The 14,188-nt window shown below is 39.4% G+C and overlaps 1 protein-coding gene across 2 annotated transcripts in view; it reads right to left on the reverse strand.

Moving 5' to 3' along the window:
- Epb41l4a (erythrocyte membrane protein band 4.1 like 4A) overlaps window positions 1-14,188 on the reverse strand; it is a 231,495-nt gene that overhangs the window by 24,766 nt on the left and 192,541 nt on the right. For both annotated transcript variants that reach the window (XM_078045544.1, XM_005327228.5), the window contains exons 14-17: window positions 12,229-12,312; window positions 11,547-11,660; window positions 6,097-6,144; window positions 5,013-5,090 (exon numbers count right to left, since the gene is read on the reverse strand). In XM_078045544.1, the coding sequence (XP_077901670.1) occupies window positions 5,013-5,090; window positions 6,097-6,144; window positions 11,547-11,660; window positions 12,229-12,312 (324 nt within the window). The remainder of the gene's footprint in view (window positions 1-5,012; window positions 5,091-6,096; window positions 6,145-11,546; window positions 11,661-12,228; window positions 12,313-14,188) is intronic.

Genomic DNA, 14,188 nt, shown 5'->3' on the forward strand with positions numbered 1-14,188 from the left:
TTTGTAATAAGTGGGTGCTGATCCATAATGGGGAGGTCAATGGAAGAATGGAGGAACTTTGGATTGGGCAGAGGGGAATGAGAAGAGGGGAGGAGGTATGGGTGTAGAAAAGACAGTGGAATGAGATAGACATAATTATCGTAGGTACTTGTATGATTGCACGAATGGTGTGACTCTGCATCATGTACAAACAGAGAAATGAAAAGTTGTGTTCCATTTGTGTAAAAAACAATTTAAAAAAAACCCCAAATTTGAATTGGTTAAAATAGTTACTCCAAGACAATTATCAGCATATGGCAGAACCAACACCCTGAGCTAAACCTGAGGTTATACTCTGACAAATCACTGGCTCTTAAGCAGAAAAAAAGGAAGGAAGAGTAGGAAAGAAAAAGAAGAAAACTGTTGAGGAAAATAACAAAATACAAAGAGTGAAACAGGAGGCAGAGAGTGGAGAGGGAGATGAGGATACAAGTAGAAAAACTAGTGGAAACAGTGACCATCACATTAGATAATGTGGCGGGAAATTCTGCTCCAACCCCCAGCTGCTTTACAAAAAAGAAGCAAAAAATCATCTTCTCAAACATCAAAACCTAGAAGATGGCAGGATGCCCACAGGATTATGAATACAGTAGAAGGAGAGTAACTGAAATGGAAAGGGGTAAGGGAGGACATAAACGACATCCCAAAGAGAAGAGAGTGACCTACTGGAGTTGTAGGAAGCACTGTGGAATGACACCTGACAGTTAATGCACAACTAGGAGAATCTTCACACACCTGGCTTCATTAGTTCTGGACCCAAAAGTGGTGACAGAGGGGGGTGGAGGGGATTATTTACAATTATAGTTTTCAAAAATTAAACTCAAAACAACACCTCTTGCTTCTAGTATTAATGCTCCACTGTTGGAGTGGATTTTCAGGGGGGGTTTTTTGTTTTTGTTTTTTTTTTGGTGGTGCTGAGGATTGAACCCAGGGTTTTGTGAATGCAAAGAAAGCACTCTACCAACTAAGCTACATCCCCAGCCCTACTTTTTTCTTTTAATGGTGTTAAAAGCCTGCTCTAAAGTTGATTTGTAAACATTATTTTATTAATTTTGTTTCTCTTCACACAAATGGAGAGATGTTTAAATTGTTAAGCATGGAAACGGTAAAGCAGGTTAAGCCCCAGTGGGTTGATTTTCTGAGAAAAACAACCTTCGCACAGAGTATACTCAAGCCGAACAGGAAAGACTTCCCATTAAAAAAAAAAAAAAAAAATCCAGCAAGGAAAGGCAAAAGGAACACACAAAGATCACACACAACCTCCGAAAGTAAAGCTGACTCTCTAGTTCTATTGGACACATCACAGGCTTCAAAAGAGATTTTTGAAAAGAAGATCCGTCCAGTAGCTGTCCTCCCCAGGCTACAGCCTCCCAAGTGAAGACAGGAAAACTGGCGTCAGGAGCGGGCTGATGGGGGTGAGAATGATGATGCAAGCAGAACTGCTGCATCTAGAGACTTGCTGGACCCCATCCTAAGGGCTCTGGAGTCGGTGCTGAGGATATGCAAGGTCCCACCAGCAGCCGGGAAAAGGAAATGCAGATGGGGTCAAAGAGATTCAACCTCTCCCCCAAAGAAGTCTTCTGCACAAGTAGGAAGTCAGACATTGGGAAACAACCTTTCATTGTGAACAAAAGACATACTGGGACAGAAGCAAGGCTAGTGTTTACATGTTCAGGCCCATGCATCATGAAGAACGAGTGCATTCTGGCAAAATATAAAAGGCTCATAATGAGAGGGAGGGACTGGCAGTAGCACAGCATAGTAGGTAAGTGGCACCAAAAATAGTGTAATGACTTTGCACCCTCCCTCCGGGCACACTGGTACCACCAGAATTTGCAGGAGTGGAGATCAGAACTGAAAGACATACTTCCTCTACCCACTTTTTGTCATGCCTTTGAGAGCTAGACTCTAGATCTTCTATGGATGTAGAAACTTATACAACCCTAGAGCAATATTTCTCCAGATAGAATAAATGAGTGAGAACGCCTTCTGGATCCTTCATTTGAAATGTGTGAATGTGTTGTGAAAGCTATAAAGCACACTGACATTTAAATATTCAGAACCACTTCCATTCTAAAACACGCTTCCTACCTAGCACCAAGAAAGCCAATCTAAAAAACGTCCCCAGGGATTGGCTTACTTCACTTAGCATGATATTCTCCAACTCCATCCATTTACCTACAAATGTCATAATTTTATTCTCTTTCATTGCTGAGTAATGTTCTATTGTGTATATATTCCACAGTTTCTTTATCCATTCATCTATTGAAGGGCATCTAGGTTGGTTCCACAGTTTAGCTACTGTGAATTGAGATGCTATAAACATTGATGTGGCTGCGTTTTAAGTCCTTTGGATATAGACTGAGGGGTTGGATAGCTGGGTCAAATGGTGGTTCCATTCCAAGTTTTCCAAGGAATCTCCATACTGCTTTCCAGAATGGTTGCATCAATTTGCAGTCCCACCAGCAATGTATGAGTGTGCCTTTTCCCCCACATCCTCACCAACATTTATTTTTATCTGTATTCTTGATAACTGCCATTCTGACTGGCATGAGATAAAATCTTAGAGTAGTTTTGATTTGCATTTCTCTAATTACTAGAGATATTGAACTTTTTTTTCAAATATTATTTGGTCAAATGTATATCTTCTTCTGAGAAGTGTTCAGCTCCTTAGCCCATTTGTTGATTGGGTTGTTTGGTTTTTTGGTATTATGTTTTTTGAGTTCTTTATATATCCTGGAGATTAGTGCTCTATCTGATCTGTGTGTGGCAAAAATTTGCTCCCAAAATGTAGGCTCTCTATTCACCTCATTGATTGTTTCTTTTGCTGAGAAGAAGCTTTTTAGTTTTAGTTCATCCTATTTATTAATTCCTGTTTTTGTTCTCTCTGATAAGTGGATGCTGATCCATAACAGGGAAGGGGGAGGCATTGGAAAAACGGAAGAACTTTGATTGAACGAAGGGGAGGGAGGGTGAGGAAGTGCATGGGGGCAGGAAAGATGGTGGAAAGAGATGGACATCATTAGGTACATATCTGACTGCACATATGGTTTGATGCTACATCATGTACAATCATAGAAATGAAAAGTTTTGCTGCAATTGTGTACGATGAATCAAAATGCATTCTGCTGTCATTTATACCTAATTAAAATAAATAAATTGAAAAATTTTAAATTTGGAAAAATGAATAACATTAAAAAAATAAGCTAGAGGATGTCTTTTTAAAAAATTAATTAAATAAATAATGTCCCCAGAGGAGAGAGGAGAAAGCTCTCCAAAGAGGAAACACCTAGGAGGAACACTGAAGCTAGTGATGCCAGATCAGTAAGCAATTTAAGGATTTGGTGGCAACCTTTCAATAGTGTTTCATTTTTAATAGCAAATGTCGCCATGAGTACATTTAGCCCTAAAAAGCATTGTTTTTAAACAGGCTCTCTTCTGAGCAGTTGAGAATGGAGCAGTATGAGCACAATTTGGAATATACTAAGCAAAACAAAGACATGTTAAAATTCTGTTTTGATCAATAAGTACAAGTTTTGAGTAGGAAAAAAGTAGGATTGGAGGTTGCTTTGTTTTTTGTTGTCTATACAGAAATACTGATTTTTAGAACCTGGTTTTCTTTCCTGAGGGAAAGCCACCTCCTACACTGGGTTTCTACAGGTAAAGAAACAGATCATTTCCTTGAGAAAAGTATTGCAGCACGCTGTGATCTCACATCTATCTGGCGCAACTCCAGTCCCTAAGAAGGCTCCATATCGAAAGCTCTTCCTAAGAAAGTGGTCCACTCTCACAATGCTGTCTGGGCTATTGTGATGCAGGCTTTGTAGTTAGGGCAGATCCAGTTTGTGCCAGGCACAGGGCTCCAAGTACTAAAGAAGAGCCTTGGAGATTATCTAGTCTGAAGGGGGGAAAAAATGACCTAGAAAAGCAAAGTTCCACACTTGATGAAAACAGGTTTCTCTACAGTGGCACTACTGATTTATTTTACTACGAGACACTTCTTTGTGGTGGGGAGCTGTCCTTTGTATTGTGGGATGTATAGCTACATCTCTGGTCAATAGCAATCTCCTTGCTCAATACTGATAAAAAAAAGAAAAGAAAAGAAAGAAAGAAAGGAAAAAAAGTCTCCAGATGTTGCCAAATGGCCTTGGGGAGGAGGCAGAGAGGACAAAACTCTCCCGGTTGAAAACCACTGGGTTGAAACTGGTATGACCGGTAACTAATTTCTTCTGCCTCCCAACCTGGTGCTCTTTTCCTTAATACCATGAATACTTGTTTGCAAATATATATTTTGAAACTACAGAGAAGAGATGAATGCATTAAGCCAATGCTAATGCTGATTACATGCCAAGTAGTGTATTAATGACCTCTTAAAAATGAATCTTAGAAATGTGAACTGACAGTATTTATTAACCTGTGTGTGCCTGACATGAATGACAACACAAGGACTGGGGATGTAGCTCAGTGATAGAACAGTAGCCTAGCATGCACAGGGCCCTTGGTTCTATCCCCAGTACCAACAGAGAGAGAGAGAGAGTGACACAGACAGACAGAGGAGATGAATGTAAACATGTATAGCATAGAGATCTACAAAAGGCCAAAACTATGGAATCTTGGGGTTGGGTAAGGTACAGTAATGTCACATTAAATATACCACAAGGAGAAGTCACTCTACAAATGGTAAACTTTGCTGTCAGACTTAAGCAAATTCACTACACATTGTACCTAAATAGGGAATCATCTTTTTAAAAAATAGAAACCAAAAGGGACCTCACTATCAAACTGTTTAATCATCTTATTGTAAGGACTGAATACTCAGTTGAAAGAGCTGAGGTTTCCTAAACTAATGGGTCAGATTCCTGGTAACACAGATGAGAAAACCAGGTTCATGAATAAGTGGGACACACAGATTCTAGTACCAACAGCAGCCTCTGATTTCAGAGTTCCCGTCAGTTATGTTGTTTAGACATTACCTGTTTCTCTTTTTCCGGTGTTCTCTATTAGAATTTTCGGATTCACTACCACTGCTTGTGTTACAGCGTGATCGAGACCTGAAGACAAAAATGAGAAGAGCAAAGGAGAAAACCCAGGTGTAAGACAAATGAAAAGTTTCAGAAAGGTTCATTTGGTTCTTCTGAACTAATTTTGCAGTCAAGTGACTAATCCAAACATAAAGAGCTATCTTATCCCTCTCCCAGTCAGTGCTTCTGACCTCAGTCAGACATCAGAACAAGACTACAGCCCAGGGAAACAGCAAGACAGGGGAAAGACGGGAACAGATTAAGGCAAATGTCATCATGTTTCCAGAAAGGACCACAAAAACTAACAAAACTCTGCCGTGGCAAAGCTGTGAGTCCTGTGGTGACTAAATATGGAGGAAGAGTCTCACCCCTCCCTACCCCTATACAAAGAGGCAGGGTTTATTTCTTTTGCCCTTGAATTTCTATAGGTTCTGTGACTGATTAATGAGGTGTGAAAGATACTCTGCCAATTCCAGAACTATCCCTTAAAAGGACTGACTGCTTCTGCTCCCTCCCAGCCACCATCTAAAGAGGTCCAGGCCGGCCATGCAGACAGATCAGATAGAGAGGTCTTAGGCCTCAATCCTTCTGCCAAAGTTTCAACATGAGACAGAAAGAGCTGCTAGACAACCCAGCTTCTGCCACCATCAATCACAGCCTGAGCAAGACCAACTAAAGAACTGTCTTTCACTGGACAGAATTAAACTATACGTAAATATATAAATAAATATATATGTGTGCATATAGTACACACATAAAGATATGGCTGTTGTTGCTTTAAACCACACCAAGTTTTGGAATGATTTATAAACTAGCAATACTTAACTGATAGCTCCTCTGAAACACAAAGGAGCAGGAAGAAAAAGAGAAATGTCTAAGGATAGAACAGAATGGAAGACTGAGAACCAGCTGAAACCAGTCAGTGGGAAAGTTAAAAAAAAAAAAAATCCCATTCTTGCCTCAACTCTGAGCTAATCTGCTAGCCCTTCCCCGCTCTCCCTGACTCTTCCATTTTTGCCCATTTTTGGTATTTTACCTCCTTCTTTGCTTTAGATCTGAGTCTTCACCACTGTTATGGGCTTTCCTATGGAAAACAAAAGAAGACATTAAAGAAAACAGAACATTATCAATTGGCTAAGGAAAGCATATCAAGACAGGCTTCACTGCAGTTAATTCATGTCTGTTATGTGTCTGTTGACTTACCACACAGTTATGTCCCAGAAACACAACATACCACCCTCTGGCCTCAGGAAGCCAGAACTCTAGAGGGGGCTGCAGTCTACAAATAGCAACAAGTAGCTATTTGTTAAGTTCCATTCAGCCAATGGTGGTGTAAGTCTGAAGTTTATAGGCCTGCAATCCTCTAAACCAATTTCTTCCATGGCCTAACTGATATCGACTCTTTTTTTTTAATTTTTATTTTTTATTAATTGCTTGAGACAATACAATGATCTTGACATATCATACATTTGATTCAAATGGGGTATGAACTCTTATTTGGATGACCTTGTTCAACATCCTGTCCTTCAAGTCCTTCTACTGCTTCTCTAAACCTCTCCCACCACAACTCAGCAACGTATAGTATGGTTATACATTGGGCCACATCATCTGTAACCACCTCCAAACACTTTGCTCCCGGACCACAATCTCCTCTTCTTCCTGTTCACCACTTGCCATTGACCTTCAAGCAGCTCCAGTGGGGCATCCTGGTTCAAGTGCAGGCTCCAAGGTCAAAACAACCTGAATACGAATCCCATCTCCTCCACTGCCAAGTTGTGTGATTTAAACAAGTTACTTCTCTACTTAGTACCTCACTTTTAATAAACCTCCCATAAAAGGTTGTTATGAGGAGCAAATGAATTAAATGCACAGCAGGACCTGGGCCATTATAAGCACTCTATAAATGTAAGCCACGATCATTACTGTTTACTCAACGATTTTCATTATGCCCTTTCTTTGATCCCAGTAAGGCTGCCTATTGACCTTACCACTTTCCACTTTCACTTTTCTTCACTGTCCTCCTTATCCAACTTAGATTTCCTAGTTCCCCATTTCAATAACGTGCCTTTCACTGCATCTTTTTGCAAAACATCACACATGGGTAAATCCAACTACCCAGGTTCTCTCCAAATAGTGAGCTGAGAAGTGCTGGAGGGAGTTCACAAGAAAGCATCTTACTACGACAGAAATCCAATTCATAAACCTTCAGCGGGGCCACAACGTGGTCCAGCAATCTCACCATCATTGTCAGACCCAAGGACTATGTTTCTGAAAAGCAGTATTAATTCCTTCTCTTGGACTCCTGGCCCATGGTATCTCTGCTTCAGCATATGACTTTTCTTTCTCCTTCCAAAGGAAAAAGTGTCCATCAGATGGGACTCTTTCTTCTCCCTGCTACCAAATCTCAAAACTTACCAAAATATTTCAGTTATTTATGAATCTATCCTGACAACTAAGATTAGTCCTTCCACCTTCTTGTGGCAACTCATTGATACAATATTTTTCTTTTTCTAAAGGTAATGGTTTTTAAATTTTTTCTTTATTTCTTATATCATCTATTTCCTGTGAGTTCCCCTTCACTGCATTCCTTCCTCCCTCCCTCCCTCCCTTCCCCCCTCTCTCTTTCTCTCTCTCTCTCTGCATCTCATTTGTTTGTTTCAGTCGGCCTTTTAAGACAGAAGCCACCTTCATATGCAGTTCATAATGGCTTTCTCTTCCTATCTCAGCACTAAGCAATCAAGAGACCACAGCCATCTAGATGTGCCAAGCATGTTAACTGATACCTTTGCTGTAATGTGAGGCAGCCTCTACCACTTCATTGGGGATCCTTTCAAAGTCAGGATCTGTAGGTATTTCTCTTGTACCTGTCTCTTTTTTACAGTAGAATTTTCTCATCTCATGCTTGGGAGATAAAAGCCTAGCTTCTAGCATTCTAGGAGTGAAGAAAGAAGGGTCAGAAATACAGCCTGCTGCTTGGTCTCTCCATTTCCAAAACTAGCCTCTTTCACTGTTTCTCCACAGGACAGTAACTTTACAAGCACAAATGCAATCATGCTATCATACTCCCTTATAACAACTACTGGTCTAAGAATCAAATTCCTGAACAAGCCCAGATGAGCTATAAAGTCTGTCCCCATCTTTCTCTCTGGACTCATTTATATTTCTATTCACTCTCAGAATTTGAACAACACTGTCTTCTTTCCTTCTCATGAATGCTTTCTGTTCCCTTCTACTACCTCTGGCTGGCATGATCTTTCCTTTCCTTTTGCTTTTATCTCAGTTCCTGGTTCACATGCCTAGCTTCAGGAAATCCTTGCTTGATCCAACAAACTTCTCTTAATAGTAACAGTTGTACAGGTGTTTGATTTGTTAAAATCTACCAAGCAGTTATGCTTATGATATATGTGCTTTTCTGTATGTATGCTAGGTTTCAACAAGATTTTCTTTTAATTCCTCTAAGCAAAAGACAATGTACCTTCACATAACTTGTTAAAGTCACCATTGCACTTTTTTTTGTATAATACATAAATGTCTCCTGTAACATCTGGTAAGCTCTCAAAGGACAAGAATTTTGTCAGTGTTGTTTAGCATACTACCTGGCAGACTAATGGCACTCAATAAAGATTTTTAATGTAAAGATGGAAGCTGTGCAAATACATTGTACTTCCAGAACATGTGCTGGTTATCTTTTCCTAGAACAGAAATGTTAAAACAAGCAGGTCTCAGGATCTCCATAAACCCTGAAAACTATATGAAAATGTTTATATGTACCTTTTTCCCCTAGGGACTGAACACCAAAAAAGTTAAGGACCACTAAAGTAGACTTGGCCAAAATTTGATAGCCTACATCCAACTCATGACAAACAAGTGACAAATAAGAAATTTTGGTATCTTTTGCAAAACATATTTATCCTGGTATCCAAAGCAAAATAGAACTTCCTATTATTAACTGTAAATTCTTGAGATTGTTCCACGCTGATGACAAATCTCAGTTTTAAATGTCAGAGTTAATCCAGCAATGAAGGGATTTGTGCCCAGGAGCAAGGTAAATTTGTATGAAGATAAAACAAGACTAACAAGGACAGGGACATTTATAGGTCATTTATAGTGGAAAGAAACAGAAAACAATGAACTTTTGCTCTTCTACGCCAACATGCAGCAATGTCTGGTCTTCTCAAAATGAACATGCCCATCAAGAGATCTTTAAGTGGCATGCAGAACAGACAGAAGTCTCTACGGATACTTAGGCAAAAAGATTCTCTTCTCAATAAATTTAAATGGTCCTTTCCCAGGAATATATGCCAGTGAAAGGATCCTGTAACCGCTTTCTTCAAATGCTTCTCTGTATTTCACAGGAAGCCAGCAGAAAACATATCTCAGTATAGAAGTCATTAAGTTTGGACTTGGGAGTGTATATAATCCATATAATTTCAAACAATTTGAATTTTTATATTCCTAAGCAAATCTTGGTAAATTTATTTTCAAGTGTAGTAAAATCAAAATGATTATTTAGCATATGTAATAATTTTATTTAGGGAGTGCTGACAAATTGTGCTAATAATTACAGATGAAAAGCTATAAAAATCTACCCACTGGACAATAATAATACAACGTCAAGTCCTTAATACATGTAGTCCTTTCCACCACTTAATGCCCTAAAAACACACAAACACAAATTGGGCTTTAAAATGTTTTGTAGTGACATTGCTTTGGTTTTAAGAGTTGTACAAGTTGAACAAACTCTTGGTGTCTCAAGGAGAAAGTTTAGTAAGGGCAGGATGGAGCCTTATTTAAATGATTCATTATCCCCATCTTTTTCAGACCTACAGACCTGGATTCAAATTCCATATGTGCCACAAAAGACAAGCTACTGCCATTTCCCTCAGCCTGTTTTCTCATCTATGGAAAGGAGATGATAATGCTGGCCAGGTATTTTTCATTGGCAATCATCACCATACTGACCCACCAATAATCTCCCCTTTTTTGGTAAGACTGGAAACTAAGAAGTTATATTTTCCTGGACTCCCTTGCCAGCTGGGTTCTAGTTAGAGAGGCACTCAGGCAAGATTTGAAGGTAGGAAAAAAAGGGGAAGTGATTTTGCTTCTGGCAGAAACCGTGGCATCCACTCCTACATTCCTGAAAAGTAGTTTCCAGAGCTTTCACTAGAGTGGTGGTGCCTCCAGCAATGTCAGCAGCAGTGCAGATTCAGGAAGGCCAGCTCAAAGGCAGAAACAGCTCTGGTTTCTGGACAATAACAACCCCTTCTCTCCTTGTATTCCACCAGTCCAGGGAAAGATCGCTGGGTTATACCATTCTCCACCTTTTGTGCCTCAAATCCTACTCACATCTTTGTACCAATTCCCTGAATAATCCCTCTCTACTAGAAATACCTCATGACTGTATCAAAATGCCAGTTCCCAGACAGCTAATCTCAGAATCAAGTGAGATATACAGCAAACACTTTGCGCAGTACTTGGAATGTAACAGACACTGAACAAACACCAGCCATTACCCAGTGTTCTAACTCCTCACTGTTGGCCTGATCTAGCTCCCTCTTCTCAATCCTACTCCGTGAAGGACACGTAGACTCTTCTTCACCATCAAAGGGTTTGAGAGAAGTTGGACTTAACTTGGGAAAGCTGGGGAGCAAGAATGGGAAATCGACAGTAAAAGATATCAAAGGGGAGGATGAACAAGCCTAAACAAGGGCACAGGAGAGAGGAGGAGTCGGCTTCTAAACCCACAATGTGCATAAAAAGAGTTTTGATGGTTATCTGACATTATGACCTGAACTTTTAATAATTATAAAAGCCACTTATGTGACTTTATGTGGGGTGGCCAAAGTAATTTCCCCTGAGAAGTGAAAGAAATTCCATTGGTATGTCATTTCTAGGGCTTCCTCTCTTGCACCTGTCACATTACTCTGCCTGCTTTGCAGAGTCCAAAACTTACAAATGTATAAAGATTAGGTATACATACACAAGAAAAATCACACAAACATTCTGAGCTGCTATGGCAAAGATAACAGGATTCATTTTCTCTGTGCTTTGAAAGGGTTTCACTGGTATTTATGTAATGATGTAAGTCTGCTATGCTTAGCAGCCGCGCTTGGCTAAGAAACATGATAACTGTGGCTTTGTCCTCCCAGGTAGAAATATTTAATATATATTATTTATACTATATAATATATATGTTACACATATCATTAGCATAGTACATATAAGACATATTTTTAAAAATATATTAATTAAAATACAGAAAGCAAGTTCCCATTGATATTTCATCATTATTTCTCTAAAATTCTGACTGTTTCAGATAAATGCTTCACCATCCCTAATTTGCTTTATCTCAAAAAAGAATAAACTTCCTGTTACCTTGAGAAGATGACCAGTAATGGCATTCTGAGAATCACCTGTTATAATAGCACACCTGGGACCCAAAGCATTTGCTGAAAACTGCAAACAGAGGAGCTGTGCTCAGCTTACCTTCTCCTCATTGGCTGCAGAGAGTCATTGTCACTTCCACAAGAGGGGTTTCGACGCCGCGCATAGGGGAACTTTGGTGATTTAGTGCGGTCACTGGGAGAGTTGTAGAGCCCACTGGAGTGAAAGAGGAATAGTCAGCATGTCTACTTGGAAGTTCTTACAAGAACTACACAGCAGGGGAAATTATCATTAAGGTGTCATTTAGAGTTTGCAGAACTTTATCTTACTCTAAACCATCCTAATGAACTTTCAGATGATTTCTTAAATTAGTTTTCCCTTCTGTCTTTTCAGGAAAAATGTTTCACATGAAGAGACATACTATTGTCATGTGTGGTGGCACACACCTGCAATCCCAGTGACTTGGGAGGCTGAAGTGGGAGGATCCCAAGTTCAAGGCCAGACTGGGCAACTTAGCAAAACTCTGTCTCAGAATTAAAATTTTAAGAAGGCCTGGGAATGTAGCTCAATGGTAGAGCCCCCATGTGGTCAATCCCCACTACCCACCCGTGCTTCCCACAAACAATTCATACTATTGATTTCCACTTCAGAAATTCCCACCAGTCATGCTAACTTAGAAATCTCCCCAAGTGAGCAATCACATAGTGGTGGGATTCCTTTAGTCAGTGAGCTGAGATTGCTATCTCCTTTTACTGTTCTTTATAAAAAGAATGAGTCCCTTTACCTCTGGGGGCCATTTTCTTCCCATGGTGCTTGAGATTTGTTTCTTTGGGTATCAGGGCTGTTTTCATTCTTTACTTTCTTAAAGCTTTAATTAAAAAAAAAAAAGAATAGAAAATAAATTAACTAGAAAACAAAGGGAAGTAAATCCACATACTGATTTCTTTAGTAAAATTACTCAACAATTGCTAAGGAGTGTGTGTATGTGTGTTTGCTTGTTCATACCTGTGACTCATTCCAAAAAGAACATGAGGTACCTGCCTGAAAAAATATATTTCTCCATCAAGTTCCACTGGGCTTCCTCCTTGCTTCTAGTTTTACTGCTTTAGGTCAACAGAAGGCAGATCTATCATTTGTTAATAAACTTTCAAGTGTCCACCTCAGGACAGGAAGCAAGGATAACAACAAAATCAAGGAGAGAAGCAAGCAGAGGAGGAAGGAGACCTGGGCCCCCAGGATTATGTGACTGGCGCTCTCTGGGCAACACTAGTGCAGACTCCCTGGCTCTGGACTCAGGTCTGAATCTGTGGAGGTCAGTCAGCCCTGTGCAGGCTCAGGCGGCCCAAAATGACCTTTCCTCAGCTTCCGCTAAATCTTGGCTTCATCCTTCCAGATCAGAATTACTTTCAAATGCTATTTCCTGACTTAGTATCATCTTTCTGCCCTAAGAAGGTAAATATAACTGAGTTGTTATTCAATCCCAACAAATTGTTTTAGAAACACATAGGAAGGCGACTCTTCAGAGGTTACCAGTTGGGGTGGAGGGGTGTCACTTCTCCCTTCATCAGGAGTCTAAGCTCCAGAAAAAGGTAAAGCTTCTTAACTCCTAACTACTTTTAACCCTGGCTTTTTGAGAGATCCTAGAATAGGAATATAGCAGAGTTCATAATTCTGACAAGGTCATTTCAAAAGGAAAAAAATTGAACTGCTACCCTAGCATACTATATCCATACAGGAATTAATAGACACCTATGAAATAATACATCCAACAAAGGCATATATGCCATAGTCTTGGTAGGTAGCAGGTACATTTTATATAGGAACAATATATTATTTTTATAAAGGTTTAAAAAAAATCTAAAGTTCAAATTCCCAAAGTAAAAGTTTATCTTTTGAAATGAGAAAAATTAGTAAATATGGTGACGATTGAATACAATAGTAGAAACTGTGCGTGCATTTAATAAATAAGAAAGAAAAAGCAAGAGGTGGGGAGTAGGGAAAAAAAGGGAGATGAAAGAGGAATTGAGAGTAGACCGACATTAATAATAATAATGAAATTCCAGGTTAATTCCATGTTTTTCCTAAGCTGTTTCACACCTGGAGCTTCAGTGGTAACTTGGAGCCCTCAGGTGTCAGTACTACCCCTAAGCAGGAATGCAGTCGCAAAGGGGATTGAATTCCTTTATGTATGCTCTAAAAGACCCAGAATCTGATCTTCAAGGAAGATTACTGTTCTGATGCTGGACCCACTTTAAGCATACCCTATATGTGCAGAATACATTGACTCCCTGTTCGTAAGTGTGAGGTCAACCAGCAGAGGCAGTAGATGGAAGTGTATCATTCAAAGAATCTGTCATTCCAGATGCTGGGGTTGGTGTTGTGGCTCAGTGGTAGAGCACTTGCCTAGCATGTGTGAGATCCTGGGTTTGAGTCTCAGCAACACATATAAATAAAATAAAGGTTCATTTAATATATATATATATATATATATATATATATATATGTATATATATATTTTATTTAATAATTTAAAAAAAGAATGTGTCATTCCAAAAAGAAAATTTGTAATATCTTGGAACTGAAGAAAAGTTCATGTAGGTAGGCAAAACCCTGCGAGAAACTGCAAAACTCTGAGAATCTTCATATCTTAAAATAATCTTGTGAAGTGTAACTAATACGGAAAGCAGTATGGAGATTCCTTGGAAAACTTTGAATGGAATCACCATTGACCCAGCTATCTCACT

This window comes from Ictidomys tridecemlineatus, chromosome 1 (genome assembly GCF_052094955.1).
Source record: "Ictidomys tridecemlineatus isolate mIctTri1 chromosome 1, mIctTri1.hap1, whole genome shotgun sequence".
Classification (NCBI taxonomy): Eukaryota; Metazoa; Chordata; class Mammalia; order Rodentia; family Sciuridae; genus Ictidomys; species Ictidomys tridecemlineatus.